Source organism: Lemur catta, chromosome 23 (genome assembly GCF_020740605.2).
Source record: "Lemur catta isolate mLemCat1 chromosome 23, mLemCat1.pri, whole genome shotgun sequence".
Classification (NCBI taxonomy): domain Eukaryota; kingdom Metazoa; phylum Chordata; class Mammalia; order Primates; family Lemuridae; genus Lemur; species Lemur catta.
In genome coordinates, this window is record NC_059150.1 from 20558594 (window position 1) to 20582101 (window position 23508).

Consider the following 23508-nt stretch of genomic DNA (forward strand, 5'->3'; position numbering starts at 1 on the left):
GCAAAATTTGAGACTGAGATTCAATTTAATAATATATATTAAATCAGATAATCTGAATTCTGGTTTACCTTGTGGATTTATAGTAATTTTTCTTTTTAATTGTACAAACAAAAAAGAAGTAACTAATTTTCATTTCTTTTCGTGCTCATTTGTAAGTTAAAATTTTAACTGACAAGAATTATCGAGTACAATTTTTTATGGTCATTACAGAAACTAACTTGCACTACCTATTGCTTTGTTTTACTGAAAATGTATGATTATATTAATTGGAGAAAGAAAAAAAATCCTCTTGGGAATATCCTGTAATAACACAAAGGGACTCCCTTATTTCTGCTAATTAATAGTCTATGTTCATCTAACCCCCAACCCCCAGATTTTCTGTATATGTCATGGAAATGCTTTTTTCTTCTGTGGTGTAATTCAATCTTTCAATTATAACTGTACTCCCACTCCCACCCCAGGTTAGTGGTTATAAAAAGTTACTTTCCCTGAGAAATACTTTAGGGCAAATGGATTAAATTTTTGAGGCAAAATCGTAAACTTTGTACCAAATCCTTTCATCTAAAATCTTAAATGTAAATGAAGCAAAAATGATATTAATTAATGGAGACAAGATTTTTTTTCCAACTAATTTTTATAGTTACGTTAGCTTGGGCTACTTACACAAAAAATTTATACAAACACACACACAAAACCCAAAAAACCAAACCAAAGAAACAAAAAAAAAACAACCCTCAAATCAAAAAACCCTCACTTCATAAGGTGACAGATTTTACTTCTGAGAGGTAGTACAACCAAGCAAATGAGTATTGTACGTGCATTATCCGAGGTGGTACCTGAGATCACCCAACCTGTTTAATTTGTAACAGAATTATTCTTTTTCAGGGTTTCAGTGCTTGTGAACAACTATTTATTATATTAGAACAGTGGTCTAAATTTATTTTGACAAAATCTTGAAGCTTAGTCATCTAGACCTTAAACTTGTAAAGAAATGTATTTCTATCTTAGGCAAGTATTTAGTTTCTCAAAAGCCAGAAATAAAAGATCAATGTGGGAAGAAGTATGATTTCTTAAAATGGGAACACATTTTAGCTTTATAATTGTGAAATACATTAGTGACCTGGAAGAACACTGTTCTTCCTGTTTTATTCAGAGTCATTTTAATGGGTCAAAGGCTTTACCTTCACTTTGTGCACTATAAACAGAAAAAGAAACATCATGAATCCGTTTAAGTAGAGATGTGATTAAGAATAGCAAAAGATGGCTTCCATAATGTACATAAAATTCCAAACACTTCACATGTGAAAAATTTCCAAATTAACAGTAGGGTGATCTCAGAAACTTGGCTTCATATAAAATGGATCCATTAAAATTTTAAGTTTTCTTTAAAATAAGAAAAACCTGAAAAAGCAAAGCTCCCAAACCAGCTAAGTTAGAAACTGCTAATTTTCTTAATGAAAACAATACTGTTTTTTATTTTTATGCCACTGAATTGAAAGAATAGAAAAAGAACTAGAGTTGGTATAGAGAACGACTGGGCCATCTATCTACACAGACACCTGAGAACAAATTTTCTGTTTACCATCTTCTGCAGCCACTTGCTTCTGCTTTGTCATTCACTGACATTTCAACCCTGTCAGTTACTGTATCTTCGGAAGCGGACTGGACGTGGCCCTCGGACTGTCCTCCAGTGTAGGTGGGCGTGCTGTACTTTAACAGGATAGATTTAAACTGCATTAGAGGCGCATCTGTACGAACGCCCATTGGGTCAAAATGAGTTCGGCTTACTCGGAAGCCTGCTTGAGACAGGTAACACAAAAACTTCTTTAACCTGCAATGAGGAAAGGAAAAAATATAATTAGGATCTTGTATTTTTATTTAAATCACAGTATCATTAAAGTATAAAATAAAACACTTTGCCATTCACTGGCTACCTTACTTTGGCATATTCATTCCTTTAATGCTGTGTCTGTGGATGTTATAATAAAAGGGAGGATGTTCAGTACTGACATCAGTCTTTTGCTTCTTGGCTAAAGTTGTAATCATTTCATTACTTTTTCTCTTTCCTGAAACACATACAAACATACAAAGTTAGCATTCCCTTAAAACTTACAAGCCAAATACTTTCATAACTATATATTGTCTCAAGTTTAAACCTCTGATACCATTTCAACCTATCTATCCAATCTTAATTCTTACAATAAGATAATTTGTTCTATGTATTTTCACTGCCCTTCACTCATGTAATTTTAATATTTCACTGTTTGCTGAGTCAGAACTTCCTTTCAACCTTCTTAAACTTCAAGCCACAACTCTATTGGCAGCTCCTGTAGGAAGCCATTTATGAATTCTGGGCCAATCACTTCAGAGATTTCATTATTGTTAATACCACACTAATCAGAACTGGATTAAATTCCATCTTTTTTTCCTTTCTTGTTTCATGTATGTAGGTCTTTTATGCATGTAAATCCTTTTTCCTCAAATTATATTGTAAGTTCCTGAGGACAATGTCCTTCATTTTTATACCTTTACTCTCTGCTAAGTGCCCAGTATTGGATATATAGTGGGTTTTCAGTGAACACAAAGAAAAACAACACTAAAAAATCTCAAAAGCTTGAACACAAAAACTGACAAAGGTATAATGTATGGTCTCATTGCCTACTTTCTCACCACAGTACTTAGTCTTTCCACTTTAAGTGGAAGGAGGCTAGCACATTAACTGCCACGTGAGTTGTATTTAACTCCTGCTAGTTTTGAGCCAGGGGCCTCGTGAAGCAAAACCTGGGCAAAACCCTGCAGATGGTTCATGAAAATCTTATTTGTTGATGTTCTTATGGTTACAATTAATATTGACAAATTAATTCTAAAAACATGGATTAAATGAACAGAAGTCAATATATTTTTCATTAAATTAGAAAGGATCGTTTTGTTTTTGAAGTTTTCATTCTATTTTCATAATAAAACACCATGGCCACAAGGAAATTTTTTTTTTCTAGTGTGGCAATGTGCTAGCCAGTAAGATTCTAGGAATGTAACCTTCTAAAAATCACAAAGGGAAAATAATTGAGATATCCAATATTATAATGAGATTTTGTTTGAATGTTCAACCCTTGATTATATACGAATACTATGGTCAAATTTCTTCAGGAAAAGCAATTAGCATTTGCTTAAGCAGAAGTATTCAGAAGGCAAATTTCATGCATGAAAAGATAAATTACATTCAAAAATAAATATAAATTAATGTTGAATTGTTACCTTTTTACATAAAAAAAAACCCAAAAAATGACAACTTGGGACATATCCATTAAGTCAGATAAAATCTGATTATGCCCTTGCATGAAGTCTAACACGACACTCAGTGAAAGGATACATACCCAGATTTAGTACAAGTTCCAGGGAAGTCTGAGACAAAAAAGCCTGACATAATACCTTAATAGTGACTATCATCAGCAGTACATGGATTTTTTTTGCCTGGTGTTTTCTATCATGGAAAATTTTATGTGTTGACAGACCAGTCTAAGAATAATCATATAATGTTACAGTTATAGAAAAGCCCATGGAGATTAGTCTAATTTTCTTAATTTATAGATAAGACTCAGAAATTTTAAATAATTTTAAAGCTTATTTATGTTTTACTTTATTCTAAAAAGGATTTAAGACAATTCTGCTGAAGGTGAGGGACCTTGCTGTGGTTACATAACCAATAACAATGGAGCAGAATGATGCTCTTAAACCTATGCTCTTTATAATACATCATAATGCCTCTTTTTCTTTTTTCCAACAGAGGAATTAAGTGGAATATATCATTTAAAGTGATTTGGATGTTAACAAACTAGTTGAAGATGCTACATGAACAAAACTGTTGGAAAGAGCAGACAGTAATTAAACCACAGACTATTAAAAGAGTTTAAGATTTCTTCTCTTTGAATGTCAACACTAAACTGTTAAGCAACAAATACAAAATTACAGCTTGTAATTACAGGCCACTACTCTTTCAACCTTACCATCCTCTATATTCTTTTTACCTGTATTAAAAACACAGCTGATATCTAAAATTGTTTTTAAAAAGTAAAACAAAACCTTAGACATTAAGATACTGAGAATCTTAACACCCCTTTAATATGAATTTGCAATGTCTAAATACAACTGTACTTCAAAGTATGCACATATCCTAAATAAGAAAGGTCATATAATTCTTATAGCTGAGAATAGAGTCTCTGGTTAATCAAATAGAATTGCTATAAATCATATATTGATGAGCAATTTTTAAAAGAATTAGAATAAAATTTAATATTAACTCTATAATTTTATCATATATTATTTGATCTTATTTTGATTCACATGGTTCCTCAAGATTGTATAATTCTTTCAAGGAGATCACTGTGTATTACAGATATGAACAAAGAACATGTTAACAGAAAATATGAACTGTATGAATGTTGATAAACGAGCTTTACTATAGTTTTGTTGTCAGCATATGAGAAAATGTATTTTTAAGTGGGCTACCAAGGCAAAGTTTTCTCTTCCTACCCTTCTGCTACATGCCTTTTTGCTCTGATACATACTACATGCATACATACATATATAAACATATATATACATACATACCTTGTGCAATGTAATTATCTGTTGTGGTATCATCTGTAGTTTTAATAAATACACCATTTTCTTCTAAAGTAAAAACAAATGGGAAAGTAATATACTTTAGAATGACATTAAACAATAATTCAAAGTTTAAAAGTTTATGAAGTTCCACCCACACTGCTTTTATGGATACACAAGAGATTCTGTGGCCAAAGCAGGCTGCAAGAATTATATTTTTTAACCCTCCATAATAGCAGCTTCTTCTAATTACTTCTGAAAATGCTAGGATGTTAATAGGCTCACCCCTGTATCAGTACCTAGATAAAACTACAAAGGCCTATTTAGGCTTTCTCTTAAGGAGAAAAAACTTAGCTTTACTGAGTCCTAAGTATAAATCTAGTTTCTGTGTCTCAAAGACATTACCAAAATTTTTGGCCACATCACTCTTAGAATTACCTAAGGTTTCTCTTTCTAGAAAGCAGATATAGGGTAATAAAATCACAAAAGACTTAGTTTTTTTAATCTAGTAGAATTAAAAACAAAAAAAGAGAGATTATCTTAATAAAATCACTATTCATTTCTGGCCTCTGAGTATAACCCTGAAGAAAACTATGCAATTAAAAAAAGCTGTTAACAACCAGATTATAATTAGATTCATCAGAGAGGATTTACTTAAAGCACACTATTCATAATTATATTGCCTGATTATAACATCATATAAAGATTAAAAGGATACAGTATTTTTGATAACCAATTTGTAAACTAGTAAGCTAGGCTTCCATACCTTGCTTGCTGAGATTTGAAGGTGCATGAACTGAAAACTGACTTTGAGGAGTACACTCTGATTCAAAGATTAATGTTTTTATTAGGGTCTGAATGTCATCTAAGCCATGGTGAAGAGATTCAAATAGCATTCTTTTGAGGAATCCAGTATTGAAAAGGGAACTGGACCTGAAAAGAAAAGAATATATAGAGAATAATTGGATTTGTGAAATGTTTATTTTCTTTAAAAAAAAGTTTCCATAATTTAACCACAACTAAGATATATAATTCATTATAGGACAGAGTAACACTAACACTTAAAAAGAATTTATAATTCAATTAAAAAAATTTTATTTTCTGTTTGCCTACTCCTCTTATCATGTCAGTTCTCTAAACTATAAAGATTAGTCAAGGCCGGGCGCGGTGGCTCATGCCTGTAATCCTAGCACTCTGGGAGGCTGAGGTGGGTGGATTGCTCGAGGTCAGGAGTTCAAGACCAGCCTCAGCAAGACGAGACCCCCATCTCTACTAAAAGTAGAAAGAAATTATCTGGCCAACTAAAATATATATATAGAAAAAAAAATTAGCCGGGCATGGTGGCGCATGCCTGTAGTCCCAGCTACTGGGGAGGCTGAGGCAGTAGGATCGCTTCAGCCCAGGAGTTTGAGGTTGCTGTGAGCTAGGGTGACGCCATGGCACTCACTCTAGCCCGGGCAACACAGCGAGACTCTGTCTCAAAAAAAAAAAAAAAAAGATTAGTCAAGGAGATTTCATTCATGTGAAATCAGTAAGAATTCTGCTGCTGTGTCAAATGATGACCAAGAAAGAAATGAACGACAGCTTATGGAGCCCTCATAAGGAGTACAATGCTGTGCCACACAGGTGTGTAGAGGATACGCCAAAATAGAAAATACAATGTTGACCCTAGAAAAGCCTAATCCAGACAGGATCTCGACAGGACAATAGTATAATGCACGGGTTTTCACAATGCACATTCCAGTCAGTAATAGGACGTCTTAATTCCAGTGTGTTCATGGTGGTGGGGTAGAGTGGGAAGAGACGCATATGAAAATTACATATAGTTCAAAGGTCACCCAGGGGTGAATTTGATATGCTTCCCATTTGAGAATCACAGGTATAATGGAAAAAATACGAAATTCTGAGTCAGATAAACCTGGATTCCAATCCTGGCTTTAATATTACTAGCTATGTAATCTTGAGTAATTACTGCTTTTGAGTGACATATTCCTCATCATGAAGTGGCAAATAAAACTTCTCTAAAAGACTTGCTAGGGGATTAAATGAAATAACCTGTGTACAATGCCTAGTACAAAGTATATCCTCAAAGAATGGTAGCTATTATTATTAGGGTTAGCAAATACACATGAAAGGATATATGATTTTAAAGTTTCAAAATGGATGATCAATGTAAGATGTACTAAAGAGAATTTAGAAATTATTTTGGGTTGAAGCACTAAAGAGATACTTCGAAAAGGAAGTACAATTTGAATTGGGAGTGTGAGAGAGGGGGAAGGTATTCTGGATGACAGGAAAGACAAGAACAAGGGCTATGAGTGAGGAAATCATAAGGCATAACTAAGAACTCAGCCCTGAAAGTCAGAAAACCTAAGTTCTGGCCCTGACTGTGCTAATAACTAATTTTTTTGGTCAGTTTCAGCAATCACTCAAAAACAATATGCTATAATTTCCTCATACGTAAATCTCTTACGGATTACATATTCTCCCATCATACAAACCCATCTTTTCCCAAGCAACCTTTGCTAGGATTTCTCAGATCTAGGTCAGCATCAGCAAATGTCCTCTCTGAGGGGCCAGGGCAATCATTTCAAGTTACCAGCAGCAATAAATGAAGACGTAAAGAAGAAAGAAAACTAGTATTTCCGTATCACTGGTATGTTGGGCTAGAAAATCTTCCTTCCAGATCCAGCAACCTGTTATTCTTAATTTCCCCAGTTCTGACATCTGTGAGTAGGATCAATGTTGTAGCAGATAATACAGAGAAGAGAGAACTAGAAGGTAAGGCTGACTAGGTCATTCTTAACCTAAGAGCATTTACATAGGATGAAGATAAAATAATGGGCCTCAGCACAAACACAATTATCATTTGGGTCAATTTCTAGGTTTAGTAGATGGCTAAGCCTTGATCTTATAAAGTAGTGTGGAAGAAATTTGCAATGATTCTTGTCATAGTGCTGTTAGGAATCTTGAATTTCTAAAAAAATCTCCAGTAACAAACAAGCTAAAGGTAAGGATTTTGATTAAAAACAATTTAACTTTAAGGCATTAAAAACACAGTACCTTGTTACCAATGATGCAGACGCACACATACATTAAATATTTGCAGTTGTGCCCCACCTAAACAGCTTTCACTAAAATAAAAGCAGATACTTTTACTCACTTCTCACTTAAAAATTAATTCCTCTAAGCCCTTTTATATTAGTTGGCTCGTCTATAAAAAGTTATTGCAATCATTTCACAATCACATTCTAGTTCTACAAGGATCCAATGAAAAAAGCCTCTTTCTTGCTATTTGGAAAAGAATTATCTAGTTCGCAGACCATCCAGACCTCTTTCAGCCCACTGCCTTTTTAGTTTTGTCACAAATTAGGGAGAATAATGATAGAGAAAAATTTGAAAATAAAAAACACCTCAGGTTCACAGGGGGAGAGTAGTCATAATTATTTGCCTAGACTTAAAAATTGAATCTAAATTTGCTTGTCTTCTACCACATAGTCACAAGTCAGCAATCAAAACATAAATCAATTCTGAGTATGTTATTATGCTTAGGCACATACCAGAGAGGTCCAAGTTCTATTGCTGTCTTTCCAGGCATACTTCCGTGACAGTTACAGGGCAGTTGTCTATATGGGTTTTCTGTAAACAGATAATAACAAGAGTAATCAAAGGAGAAATGACTAATATAAATAACAGATATTGTTACATTAATAATAATTTGCAGCTACTATACACTGAGGATCTACTATGTGCCAGGTATTATGCAATGTATTTTATACATATTTTAAAATTTAAATCCTTACAGCTCTCTGAAGTAAGTACTGCTAAAATCTCAGTTATACAGATCAGAGGATTAAAGCTTCAGAGAGACTGTGGAAATCCATGTCAAATGGCTTAGTAGAGGCATAACTGATACTAGGTTTTAGTTACTATACTACGTGAAATAATATAATAAGGAGAAAGTCTTGTCAAGTCCAAAAGACACCCATGCTTTAAAATTTACTGATTGGGGTATAATTTAAAATGTATACATTTTATGTAACCAACATCCCAATGAAAATATAGGCCCCCCACCCCCCCGCCTTTTTTTTTCCAGACAGAGTATCACTCTGTTGCCCTGGGTAGAGTGCAGTGGCATCATGAGAGCTCACAGCAACTTCCAACTCTTGGGCTCAAGCGATCCTCTTTCCTCAGCCTCAGCCTCCCGAGTAACTGAGACTACAAGCACATGCCATGACGCCTGGCTAATTTTTCTATTTTTAGTAGAGATGGAGTCTCACTCTTGCTCAGGCTGGTCTTGAACTCCTGAGCTAAAGCAATCCTCTCACCTTGGCCTCCTAGAGTGCTAGGATTATAGGTGTGAGCCATTGCACCCAGCTGACATTTCTTGTAAGTTAATTTTTCTGCACTTGGGAAGAAAATGAGTTATTCTATTCCCTAGGCTTGATTCAGATTCAGCCCCCCAAAATGTAGCCTAGAAGAATCTAATTCAGATTAAAGGGCAATGAAAGGCCTGATATAATCACAAGGAAATTGGGATAAGTACTAGCATTATTCTTAGTTTCCAAAATGGGGCAATATTCTACCATCAGACTTTTAAATTCAAAGTACAGTCATTTATTATTATTATTACTTTTTTTTGAGACAGGTTCTTGCTCTGATGCCAGGCTAGAGTGTAGTGGTGTCATCAGAGCTCACTGCAGCCCCCAACTCCTGGGCTCAAGTGATCCTCTTGCTTCAGCCTCTTAAGTAGCTGGGACTACAGGTATGCACCACCATGTGTGGCTAATTTTTTATTTTTTTGTAGAGACAGGGTCTTGCTATTGCAGGCCACTCTGAATTCCTGGGCTCAAGCGATCCTCCAGTCTCAGCCTCCCAAAGTGCTAGGATTACAGGCATGAGTCACCATGCCCAATCCAAATAGTCATTTTAAATCAGAAACTCTCTAACTTCCCTGATTCCAGGCTATTCCTGAGTTGATGATTCACTTTCTAGGAGTTGATCAGTCACTCCCAGATATATCCAGAACTGAGGATTATAGGGGCAGGAACATAAATCTATTAGCTTCTTGCTATCTGATGATATCACTGTATTATTTAAAGCAATTAAGTGGTATAACGCATAGTTGTAAGATCGTAGTTTAGATTTACTTAAAAGCGTCAATCACTGTTTGCTCCTAGGTCTACTTTTCAGTATTATTAAATTCTAAGCCTTAATGGAAGGATGTGGTTATCACTGACATTAGCTTTGTTGAGAACTATATTCCTCAAATATTATGAGTATACTAGAGAAGTCTTCTCTTGAACCATTAAATAACCAAACTACAAATACTTACAGGCAGTCATCATCCAACTCAAGATGGTGATTTATACTATGGTTCTGTTAGTTATACCCACTTACCACAAGCAGACAGCACACACATGAATTTATCCTCATGTACTTTGCAAAATACTCCCATCATACAAACCTGTCTTTTCCCAAGCCCCTTTGCTAGGACTTCTCAGATCTGGGTCCGCATCAGCGAATTTCCTCTCTGAGAGGCCAGGGCTATCATGTCAAGATACCAGCAGTGAAAAATGAAGAGGTAAAGAAGAAACAAAACTAGTATTTCCATATCACTGGTATATAAGCCAAGAAGGCAATTCTAGATGAGGAATTTAAAAATATTCTGAGACTTATATTTAAATACAATAGCTTAAATACATACTTTATGTCTGCTGTTTCTTAAAGTTTAATTAAAATGAGAGCAAAGAATAAAAATTCAACCACAAGGATAAATAAAATGGGATAGGGGTAACAAAAGTGAGAGATGCTAATGAACTTTTAGAAGCAGGAATCAGATACACAATGGGATAACTGATTTAGCAGACCAGAAAAAGCTAAAGCCTAACCCTGAAATGGATAGATGGGCAACCAACAAAAGAGCAAGCCCATTTGTGCTGTTGGACCCTGAAAAACCCTGAGAATTGGAGGTACTGATTGTTTTTAAAGATGAGTATAGGGTGTATTACAAAAAAAGAGGCCTAGTTAAACATTTTTAAAGGGCTCAATTAAGACTCACAGATCTTCTTCTCCAATACTCACAATCAGGCTTTTGTGTTTTCCCAACTCAAAAGGTGAAGTTAATCTTTGGTGAGGCTGAACTATTGAGGACCTAGAACCAGGGGCTGCAGTCATAGGTGAGGAGATGTATGAAAACAGAGGGATTAGAAAAAATCTGCATAAATGGTAAGACCTTCCAGTCTCTGTCCCTAGTGTAGCTCTCTGAGAGCTGACAGAATATCGGTCAATTCCCCTCTGGAAAAATTTACCAATCTAAGAGAAAGACCTGTATATGTGTTCACGTGGGGGTCTCCTAGGATAAAAGCAGACTGGTGTCGTCTCATCACAGTAAATCCATCAACTTATAAGCCCGCCCCGAGTACTTCCAAACACTTTTCAATGTGGACAACCAAAGACCACCAGGCATTTGCTATTTACTATGATAGAGAATAAAATTACAAAACAGAAAAAGAAACAGGAAACAGAAGAACTGAACAAAACAACAGTAACAATACAAAAATAAACAAATAAACAAAACCCCCTATCCTCTCCTAGATAGAAAGTATACCAAACTATAATCAATTCTTAGAGAAGACTAGATTTTGCATTCCTGAAACAAGGATAGGACAAAAAATTGAAAGATGAGAAAATATGAAACAAATCTTAGGAATGAACAAAATATGGCAAATTTAAATAGGAAAGTTCAAAAATAAAAATCAAGGAAATATCCTATAAAGTATAACTGTCAAAGAAATGAAAAGCAGAGATATTAGAAAAAAATCAGAGGATCAATTTAGAAGATCAAATATAACTAAAAGTAGTTCCTGAAAGAGAGAACAGATATAATTTGAGAGGAGAAAATTGTCAAAGAAATAATACAAACAAAATTTCTGAGCACTGAAGAACTCAAGTTTCTGACTTAAAAGATGAATTCATACACATATTAGCATAAAATTATTTTATAATATTGGGTAAAGAAGAGATATTTTAAGAGCATTCAGAGAGAAAATAATATAAAGGACTAGACAGAGGAAAAACAGCAGACTTCTTTTTGGAGTCTAGAAGACAATGGAATAATACCTTGAACATTCTGAGGAAAAATAATTTCCAACCTAGAATTCTACACTTGGCCATGCAATCCTTTTCAGATATCTACAGGAAAAAGTGTTCACTCAAAATGAGGAAATAAACAAGGAAAGTGGAAAAACACATAGGATTCAAGATATGAAATTTATCACAAAAAGAAAGTCAAAGAAAATTTTCCAAATGATGGTTAGTTGTTCCCTTGGACAACAACTATAAGCAGACCTAGAAAACAAACAACTCAAACTAGAACAGAACGATTGTTTAAGGGGAGTGAAACTGGAATCCAAAGGTTACCTGATGTGCTTAACTATAGTAAAGGGAGCACTGAAATTGTAGCACAGAGTTTATAGATGGAGTATAAAAAGTACAAAAAAAAGGTAACAAAAAAGCAAATTCCAGTGTTATCAAAGAGTTGTATAACAAAGGAAATATTACAGCATGTGATATGGTTCATCTGTGTTACAGCAGCCTTCTAAGATGAGCAGCAAGGATCCCTCTGTCTCCTGGTATTCGTACCCTTGTGTAATCCCCTCCCCTTGAGTAGGCACTGGATCCAGACACAAATTTCTATCAACTAGAATATGGCAAAAGTGATGGCATATTACCTAGAGATTAGGCTACAGAACACCTCTTTCTGTCTTGCTTTTGTGTGCATGTGCGGTCTCTCTTGCTTTGTTTCTCTCTCTGGTTCTTGCTTGCTCCTTTTGATTCTCTCTGGTTCTTGCTTGTTCCTTTTGATGAAGCAAGCTACCATGTTGTGAGCTGCTGTATGAAGGGACTATATGACAAGAAACTGAAGGCACCTCTAGAACAGCTGGTAAGGTCTTTAGTCTAAGAACCTACAAGAACCTGAATCCTGCCAACAGCCACACAAGTGAGCCTGGAAGCAGACTGTTCCCCAGGAAGGCTTTGAGATGACTGCAGCCCTGGCCAACCTTGATTTGTAGCCTGGTGAGACCCTGAGCTAGTGTATTCAGTTAAGCCATCCCTAGATTCTTGACTAACAGAAACTATAAGATAATAAATATTGTTGTTTTAAGCCACTAAGTTGTGGAGTAATTTGTTACAAACCAACAGATAATACAATCTGTGATCACTATTTACATATTTATAAATACGCAAACACTAAATATTGATTTAGTCAAATGTGCAGAGGGGAAGAGTATGCATGTGACTAGGCTGGTTTAAGAAGCCAAATATTCTTCTTCCATGAAAGAAAGTTAGAAGCTGTGTAAGCATGCTGTTTAGAAATATGGATGTAAACATTAGAAGAAACAGCTATGAGATTTTAACTGGCTACTTTAGGGAGTCAGGCAGAGATCATTATTTTATTAATACGACTTATGGAACTATTTGACTTTTTAAACTATGTGTTACAAATTGATAAAAATTCTGAGAGATGATTTCTTTGAAGGGCATATTCAATACTCTACAAGTTCTGTATGATTGCAAACAAAATGCAAAAACAAACCATACTGCTTTATACTTATTAATTATCAAGTCAAAAATTCTTTAAAATGTTTGATTTAAAAAAACTACAAGCTAGAGTCTTAGATTATAAAGCAATATGAAGGACTTCTGGTAGAGACAGAAATATGTTAGATTTTTATGGATTCAGGATCAAATTCAAGCAGTGTATATTGAGTTTATTTGCTGATATTGTAAAACAACAACATGCTCATAGACGAAAGGATAAAAAACTCAATATAAGGAAGAACGAATTGATAATTTTAAAGGCAAGAACACCATCAGTAACACTGGAGTATAAGGTAAAGTTAGGTATTCTCCTGATTTGTTTTTTTTTTAACTGAGGTGAAATTCACAAAGCCGATAACCTTTTAAACACTGAAGATGCCTATTTGTTACATAAAAGAAAGCTGAACAAAGAAAAAGTAAAAAGGAAACCATAAGTCACTAAATCAATTTCCCATTTATACAGGAGGACCAAAATGTTCCAAAGTTTCATCAAAGATATTCATGAAAATCTACTTCATTCATTTATTTATCTATTTATCTATTTATTTATTTATTTGAGACAGGGTCTCTGTTGCACAGGCTAGAGTGCAGTGGTGTCATCATAGCTCGCTGCAACCTCAAACTCCTCGGCTCAAGCATCCTCCTGCCTCAGCCTCCTGAGTAGCCGAGACTACAGGCTCCTGCCACCACACCTGGCTAATTTTTCTATTTTTTTTTGTAGAGACAGGGTTTCACTATGTTGCTCAGGCTGGTCTTGAATTCCTGGCCATAAGTGATCCTCCTGCCTCGGGCTCCCAAAGTGCTAGTATTACAGGTGTGAGCCAATGCACCCGGCCAAAAATCTATATTTTAAAAAGCCAGAGTAGATTATCTAACTCTTCTGATTCTGTTGCATTATAAACAAGATTGGGATGGTGGATTGAACATTTAAAACTTGCTTTTCTTCTTACTCCAAAGCTCTAGTTATAATAGAAATGATATTTTTATAAGTAATTCCTAAATAGGGCTAGAAAATAAAAAGGTGGACCATTACATATCCCAAATTGTTTAGTATTTTCTGAAAGCTGAGAGATCACACTACCAGAGGAAAACCACACTGAAGAAAATAGCTCCTAAAGGCAGAAATAGTTGTACAATAGAAGTAACTGAACCTAAAAAACAAAGATGACTACAACCAGAGTGGCTCCAAGGATTGGTTAGAAACTGTTCTTGAAACAACTTATTATATAACTACTTTAATCCTTGATTAGTGGGTTACAGAAGGTATCTGCCCTCACTTTGAAGTGATGAGGATAAGTTTAGGTTGAAGAAGCAAGGCAATACCCCAAATTTGATGAAAAACACTTATGTAAGATCCAAGAAACTCAATGAGTCCCAAATATGATACAAACACAAAGTGATCCACTCCTAGACATGCCATAATCAAACAGCTGAAAGCCACATGGAGAAAATCTTGAAAGCAGTAAGAAAAAAAAATCAAGTATAAGGAAATAATAATATATTAATGGCTGATTTCTTATCAGAAGCAATGGAATAAATTATCAAAGTACTCAAAAAAAGCTGTCATTCAGCAAAACTATCCTTCAAAAAGGAAGGTGGAATAAAGATATTCCTAGATTAATAAAAACTGGGAGAATTTGTTGTAGCAGACGTGACCTATAAGAAATACCAAAGGAGGTTCTAAGAAAATGATAAAGAGTATCTTGAATCCAAAGGGAGGAAATAAAGAGTACTGGAAAAGTAATTATGTTAGTAACTATAATATAGGTATGTGTATGTGTGTGTGTTTTATTTTTTCTTGTCTTAATTTCTTGGAAAATCCTAAGATTATTTTTAAAAATATAATACTGTACTGTTGGGTTGGGTTATTTAGATATAATTAACATATGGCAAAAACAGCATGGGCAGTAGGGAGGAAAACAGAATTATACCAGAGCAAACTTGCTACATTTTGCCAGACTTAAGAATTAACCTGATATAGATCAAGATAAATTAAAAGATATATTGTAATCCCTAGAGAAACCATTAAGAAAATAACTGAAAAATATATAGCTAAAAATCAACAGAGGAGTTAATAAAATGAAATAATAAAAATATTTAACACAAAAGAAGGCAACAAATGAGGAACAGAGGTGAGAGGACTGCTTGGGGTCAGGAGTTTGAGACCAGCCTGAGTAACAGTGAGACCCTGTCTCCAGAAAAAAATACAAAAAATTAGCTGGGTGTGGTGGCAAATGTTTGTAGTTCTAGCTACTTGGGAGGCTGAGGCAGGAGGATCACTTGGTTCCATGAGTGTGAGGTTGCAGTGAACTATGATCACGCCACTGCACTCTAGCTGGGGCAGCAAAGCAAGACCCTGTCTCAAAATATATATATATGTGTGTGTGTGTGTTTGTGTGTGTATATATATTTATTTTATATAATAGGAACCAAGGAAATTAAAAGGAATCATTAGGTAATACGTGGCTTAACCCTATGTAAATAAAATAGAAATGCTAGGTGAATACTGCTAAACTTTTAAGGAATAAATTATTCTAATGCTAGTTACACTGTTCCCAAGAATTGAAAAATGGGGAAAAATTCCAAATTCTTTTTGAAAGGAGTATAAACTGATATCAAAGCCCAACTAAAATTATGCTAAAAGGAAAACTATATATCAACTCATTTATGAGCATTAAAACAAAAAAGTCCTTAAGAAAATTAGATAATAGAATCTAGTGTAACATACTAAGAGAACACTTCTTGATGATGGTTTACTCTAGGAAATCCAGGATACTCCAATATTGGAAAATCTTATGACAATTAATCAAATTAGTAGTTTTAAAGAGAAAAACCATATAATCATCTCTACATATGCATAATGAAAATGGATATGACAAAATTCAACATCTTGATAAAAATAAAAGTGGAAATGAAGGATACTTCCTTAATATGATAAATGATAGGTATCTCAGATGAAAAGCCAGTATCATGGTTGAATCAAAAAGCACTAGAGGGAACTAAAATAAGGAACACGACAAGGCATCCTTCATTATAACTATCACTTAACTATCACTTAACATTTTACTAAAGTACTTGAACAAATGGAAAGCATACTATGTTTGTAGCTTCAAATCAGACTAACCATCCTAATTTAAGGTGATCAAAATAAAATACCAATTGGGTTTTTATTTACTTTTTTATTATTAAAAAAAAGATCCCCAATACTGGGACCACAGCTTAAGAAAAAAAGAGTTTTAAGGGGAGATTGCTGTAACAGATATTAACACTAAAAAGCTTCTGTAATGAAAACAGTGTTAAAGAGGTGTATGAAACAGATAGATATCCAACCACTGGAACAGAACAGAAAATCTAGGAAGAAAGTCAAATACATGTGGAACTTGCGTATAAGATTGAAGGTATTCTCAAATCAGCGGAGAAGAGATAGATTATTCAATAAGGCATAACCTACCCTGAATAACCTAGGAATAGGAAAGCTCTAACTGTGGACAAAATCCAGAATATATAAAAGTTCAATTAACTTTACAACAGCAACAAAAAACTTCTGCATTATGGATTTTAAAAAACAGATGTAAACTCATGTGACATAATGTGAAAGAAATTTGCAACTCATATTAAAAGGGTTAAACTCTAATATATAAAGAGTTCTTAAGAATTCATATTAAAAAAAATACCAAGAAACTAATAGAAAGCAATAAGAAACTGTTTCTACATCCTAGGACAGAAACAAACAGAAACAGCTTTATGAGGGCATGAGCCACAGCTTTTTCCTTCTATCCTCAGGCCTGGCATATAGTAGAGGCTCAATAAATGCCTGTTGAATGAATTTTATAACTGATGGCTTTTACTATATATTTAGCCAGAGACATGAAAATTATTTTTATAAAGTTAAATTAATGATTTGTAACAGCCTAGACAAGGAGGTAATCTGATTTATGTTCCTAAAATTAGTTGAGAGTGGAAACTAAGTTATTTCTAGATGTTTCAATAGAGGGCAGGGCTAGAGAGCAATTGAATAGCATGAGTAAATAACTTTAACACACTCACACGAATGTCTTGTCTGTTGATGAAAGGAAATCCAGTATAGGAAATAACAAAGTTAGCACTGTAATCTTTAAAATCAAAGGACAACAATATACATAATTAGGGATGTGATAAAGGCTTACTCATTAGAGGCTTATAGATAAACACATAGTCAAGAGGAACTTGAATTTACCTTCTACCATATTACCATCCTTCTGAAAAATTCTCTCTTCACACCACTGACAATGGATCAGGTATTGAATCTTCTTGGCTGTTTCATCTGCTGAAGTAGGTCCCCTCAGAACTCTCACAACCACCAACACGAAGTGTTCCAGAGCCACCGCAAACAGTACTTCTATGCCTTTGTTGCATCGTGCCGCAGCTCTATGATAAATTTTTAAAAGTTATTTGGAGGCTTATCATTTTCCCTTGTTTGGCATTAGATTGACAATACTAACCTGGACAGGAAACTATGGGGGGTGGGAGGGTTATGGGAAATCAGGAAAAATTCAACTCTTAGTAGCAGTGCTTTTAAAAAGATCATTACTATAACTTTTATACAAATAAAATACAGAAAAATAAAGGATGTTGGCAGGGTCTTCAGTTTTTGTACATTTTCCCTTTTGGTACCCTCTTAATAGGACTATATTCTCTGGTTTTCAGTAACACTTTTTTTCTTATCATCACTATCACCTTTCTTCTTTTATATCTATTTTTTCTATAAAAGCTTCTTCCAAACAATATATATTTATTGAGTAAGGACTACATGCAGGAAAGTATGCTAGTGGCTGAATATTAAGTGAAAAATCAATAGTCAAAGTTCTTTCCACCATTATAGACTTTTAGGATTAAGTTCTACTAGATATACCATTTATGTACTTAATTTTCCCTCTTCAGTCATCTACTAAATTTAGTTCATGTGTATTAATTTTAATTTGTTGGTGTTATATTACAAAGAGTTTTAAGTATGTGCAATAGGTCCCTGGCATGTACAACTGAGCATCAGAGTTTCAGTTAATTAGGAATTAACCCTTAAGGTCTATGAAGTTTAATAATCTGTAGTTATGCTGAGGTAGGAATTTCCACCTAAATGCTGTGAAACTAGTGTTAGGGTTAGTGAGTGAGCTGGCTGATCATCCATTATCTATATTCTCAATGTCCACTTATATATTATTATTATTCTAGCATAATAGTTTACATATAATAGGCACTCAAAAAAGTCTTCCTTTTTTTCATAAATCTGTTATTAAATTCTGTTTGGAAGTCCTAATGAGAAACAGAGAGAACTTCTTGTTTTGTAAGTAAGATCATTTCGCAGAATCAAGTTTATAAGCCATTGTTTTATTCAAACTATATAAAGAAGATAGAATGCATATAAAATAAATAGTTGTTTTTAAATTTAAAGAGTTTTTGCTTTTCCTTTTCATGTTTCTATCCCTTATCTACCCTACATTGTTGAAATAAACTGATTTGAAATTAACTTTCACTTTTATCTTTTGTTTCTTACTACTTTAATTATCTAATAATATTTTAAGTTAGAGAGTAAACTGAATATTCCAGGCATAAGCTTTTAAATAAGATTCTAACAGATACAACATAAAATTAAAAACAAATAAAGATTACAAATATGAAATACAGAATTTATATTTCATGTATATTTTGAAAAATATGATAAGCACTTCTTATAATATTGTCTCTTTTTATCATATACTAAACATACTAGGTACACTGCTGGCGATTTGGTACCTTGCCACTGCGGCGACAACAATTCGGGCTGCTAGTTCCTTGTAATACTCAGTTCGGACAATGTTACATCCGTAGTGACGCCGGGCAACATGTTGCGCCTTGGCATATAAAGAACTGATATCTGTAGAAGTCACTGACACTATGCCAAGGTTTCTTATATTTCTGAATGCAGAATCTAGATAGTTCACTGATGTTCCAAAAGGGTCTAGATGTCTAAAATTAGAAAGAATATAGACATATGTAAACTCATATTAGTAACAAAAATTATACCATTGTAATTATTTCTAATGATAAAATTCCATGGATTCAAAAGTATAATACTTGCAAATCTATTTTATATACATAATTCTGTTTTTAAAGTAAGTAATAAAATGAAAGTATGATATGTAAGACTTATAAAAATAAATCAGGCTTAGTGGAAAAGTGTCAGGGCCAGGCATTTTATTTCAAATGCTAGAAAATTTCCTTATTGTACACTGCAGGCCAATGTCAAAAAACTGTATTAATTTAAATAAATAAACAACAACAAACTCTTAATTTTTAACTACCTCTACCCCTGAAAATTTCAGATCAGTTTAGAAAGTGACATAGCAGGCCGTGAGTGGTGGCTCATGCTGTAATCCCAGTGCTTTGGGAGGCTGAGACACAAGGATGCTTGAGCCGAGGAGTGCAAGACTGTGGTGAGCTATGACTGTACTCTGCACTCCAGCCTGGCTGACAGAGTGAGACCCGGTCTGAAAAAACAAAACAAAACAAAACAAAACACAAACAAAAAAGAACGTGACATAACAAATCTTTTCCACTTACATGAAATCAAAAGATCTCAAATGCATCAGTACATTGGCATCCATTTTGGTCACCTTAATATTACCAAGGTTTTCTTCTCCTTCTTCAAGAATATCATCATTCTTTTCCTTTTCTTTACTGTCCATCACCACTTTCAATTTGTTTAAATGGCAGTTTTCCTGAATTAATGTCACTGAGTTTTCATTCAAGTCATTGATTGTAACTTTGACTGCATTTCCAAGATGTTTTGCCCACTGCAATCCCATTATCCCTTAGGAAAAATGTGGAAGAAAATGTTTTTAAATTGTAATAATTAAATAAAAATAGTATAATATTAAAAATATTTTATAAACAGAAATAAATTATTTCAAAATTTTGATATTTTTATAAGTAATTCTTATTGTACTTCCTCACTACAAAGCTTCTGAAGAAAATGTGTCTAACAGATTTTCATTAATACTTCTTATAAAACCATTTTTATGACCCTTGTTCAAATAAAATCTGTTTTTTGGCCAGGCGCGGTGGCTCACGCCTGTAATCCTAGCCTTCTGGGAGGCCAAGGCGGGTGGATCGCTTGAGGTCAGGAGTTCGAGACCAGCCTGAGCGAGACCCCGTCTCTACTAAAAATAGAAATAAAAACTGGACAACTAAAAATATATATAGAAAAAATTAGCCGAGCATGGTGGCGCATGCCTGTAGTCCCAGCTACCCGGGAGGCTGAGGCAGGAGGATCGCTTAAGCCCAGGAGTTTGAGGTTGCTGTGAGCTAGGCTGACGCCACGGCATTCACTCTAGCCCGGGCAACAATGTGAGACTCTGCCTCAAAAAAAAAAAAAAAAAAAAAAATCTGTTTTTTATTTTGTGGGATAGTAGGTTGTTTATTTTGTGGAATTGCAGGCAGTTTTTATTTTCTTTGTTGGCTTTCTTACATTCTTACAATGAAATACCTTTTTTAAACAAAATTTTAAAAAGAAACCCAATATACAATACGAATAAGAATGGCATTACTCTGCTTGAAGGGAGGATGGGAAGTTGGAATTCTTTCTGTTCCTCTTGCACCAAAACATGAAAACCAACTTTTCCAGACCAACACTGCACAACAGCACTGTTGTGAATTAAAAAGAACAACTTTGTATATGTAAGCAAATGATTAAGAAGAATTCAGACCAAGAAAGCCCCTTCTCAGAGCTTTCCATACCTACTGGATTTAAGTCATAAGGGACATTAATTACAAAATGGGGATAGTGACACAAGCCCAGCAAATATGGATTAGACACCCCCTTATGTATTGGAAGTATTGACCATCTTCACCATACATGTGTCTGATAAATGGGAAAAATTATTATCTACTGTAAGGACTATTTCTTATATATTTTCTTATTTTCACAACAAGCTTGTGAGGTAAGTTCTAGGCTCCCTCATTTTAGGGATGGCAAAACATGCAAAATGACTGCTACAAACCTGATATGTTTAAAAAGGTACATTAAAAAGAAAAGGCTAGAAATGTCTTCCTTAGACATTAGCTTTAATGATTTCAGATTAAAAAGGAGTAAAGAAAAAGGGTATCTGTAGGAAAACACTGCAGATATATCAAACAATTGAAATATATAGTCTTTTGTCTGGATTCTGATTAGAATTTTTAAAAATATTGAGATAACTGGCCACATCTAAACAATTGATCTTAAAGAATTCTTAATTTTTTTAGGTGTAATAAGCTTATCGTGGTTTTATTTTCTTTAAATCCTTATCTTTTAGAGATCCAACTGAAATATTTACAGATGAAATGATATATGAGATTTGTTTCAAATTAATGGGTATGGATGGAGTTGGGTATGAGGTATGGGGATATAGATAAAACAACACTGAGCATAAGCTGCTAAGTTTTCAAGTGAGTGATGGATACATAGGGATTCATTTATTATGCTCTTTAGTATATATTTGAAATTTTCACAATAAAAAAATTAAACAGTTTTTACTTTGGATCTTTAATTTTTTTACATCAAAATATTTGGTTAGCTGCGATATCTATATACATTTTCTAAGAAAAGATACTACAAAAATCTGATAAATAAAAAGGGTTCCAAAAAAGCTTCCTAACTTACCAGTGGCTCCAAAGGCATCTAGACATTCCAAAGGTTTTCTTTCCTCAGCCAAAGCGGCCAATGTACAGAATATTAGCTGCCTAGGAGGAAGTGACAATCTGAAATAATTTTACTTTATCATGGCTTCTTCATTGTAGATTTTATTTCATTTAAGAACAGTGAGAACTGAGGTTCCTAGTTACTGTACAAACTATTTTGAAAAGAGATCTAGTAATATATTCCCAATTTAATACTATAAGAATTAAAAATATGTGAAATTAAACTATGAATCTAATTATATTTTACTAATAAGCATTTATTCATTTACAGATAAAACTTGCCCACAAAAGCACAAGCCTGTTCAGTAATTATATAAAGTTAGGTCTGTTTTACTCTTTGATAAAGAAACTGGCTTGGCAGAAAAAAGGAAACAATCATTTTGAGAAAATGTTAAAATAGATGATTTTCATTCTGTACTAGTTTTAAATTTTAATTATTTAGAACATAAAGGTTGAGAGAAGGTACATTCATAATAATTTGAAACATCCCATAACCCTATTTTCAATTTATCTTACCGATTTAGTTTCATTTTGGGATTAAAATAGGAATCTGTTTTCTGAGGTATAGAATAGTTGGGACAAACTTGTACATCCGTGTCTGCCTCTTTCAAAATTTCATTAGATGGTTTAGCAGTAGAAGCTAAGATGGAAAAAAAAAAAGATTTCCAGGGAAACACACAATAATTCTAAACATCTAAAACAATATGCATTTTGAAAAATAACTATATTATTTTGTGTTAATGTAAACAGGTGGGTAGATGTAAAAAACCCAAAACCAAAGAACTGATTTATTCAGCACTGTCTCTGGAAAACAGTAGCACTCAGTTAGGTATTGGGTGAATGAAAGAAAGCTTAGCTTAAAATCCTGACTGCCTAGCACATCAATACATCGGCATTATGATATATAAGGACAATCACCCTAAAATAGCACAAAATCCTAAAATACCTTTATGATTCATCAAACATTACATTGTGTTTGCACAGGCTGGCTGCTAAATATATTTTATTGTGGTATAATCATTAGACAATAAATATCTCTGGTTGTATTCTCTTAGCCAGCATGCTAGACTTCAGAATACTCTCTCATAGTTATGATTTTAAATCACGAATTACATTCAAATGGCTATAAAGTAATGAAAAAATGATTCTACATTTAATACACATTAGAATCATTTAGCTATAAACTAAAATGAAATACTGATGTATGTTTTAAATATTTAAGATGTGATACATATATAGCATGCGTAGGGAAAAACAATTGAAATTCTTTATGTTTTGATTTCTTAATACAACCATAAGGTTAAATGTATATATTATATATATGGCACCTATGTTTCTCTTTCTACACTGCCAGATAACAGTACCCTTCCCTAGAACTGTATTATAAATCCTTCTATACCCACTGAAGAGGCATGTCACCTCAGGCTTTCTCAAACCAGGTTCTGTGAGAAAATTAACCTTTATAGAAAATTAGCTCAGTGACTAATTTTTTCAGTTCTTAAAAGAATGGTACATAGCCTCATTCTAGATGTACAGGAGAGAAATCAATCATGATATACAATGGCTGCTTTAGGCCATTGGGGCTTAATTTAATTCTTGAAAAGGGAT

General features: G+C 33.8%; 1 protein-coding gene across 3 annotated transcripts in view; it reads right to left on the reverse strand.

Annotated features, from left to right (window-relative positions):
* Positions 1-555: 555 nt before the first annotated feature.
* TRMT1L (tRNA methyltransferase 1 like) overlaps positions 556-23508 on the reverse strand; it is a 34737-nt gene continuing 11784 nt past the window's right edge. For 2 of the 3 annotated variants that reach the window (XM_045536407.1, XM_045536405.1), the window contains 10 exons: positions 22417-22540; positions 21863-21942; positions 19783-20032; positions 18976-19188; positions 17423-17613; positions 8163-8241; positions 5369-5535; positions 4609-4671; positions 1940-2066; positions 556-1831 (listed from right to left, as the gene is read on the reverse strand). In XM_045536407.1, the coding sequence (XP_045392363.1) occupies positions 1579-1831; positions 1940-2066; positions 4609-4671; positions 5369-5535; positions 8163-8241; positions 17423-17613; positions 18976-19188; positions 19783-20032; positions 21863-21942; positions 22417-22540 (1547 nt within the window). In that variant the 3' untranslated portion in view covers positions 556-1578. The remainder of the gene's footprint in view (positions 1832-1939; positions 2067-4608; positions 4672-5368; positions 5536-8162; positions 8242-17422; positions 17614-18975; positions 19189-19782; positions 20033-21862; positions 21943-22416; positions 22541-23508) is intronic. The other variant, XM_045536406.1, reaches the window with a different exon arrangement.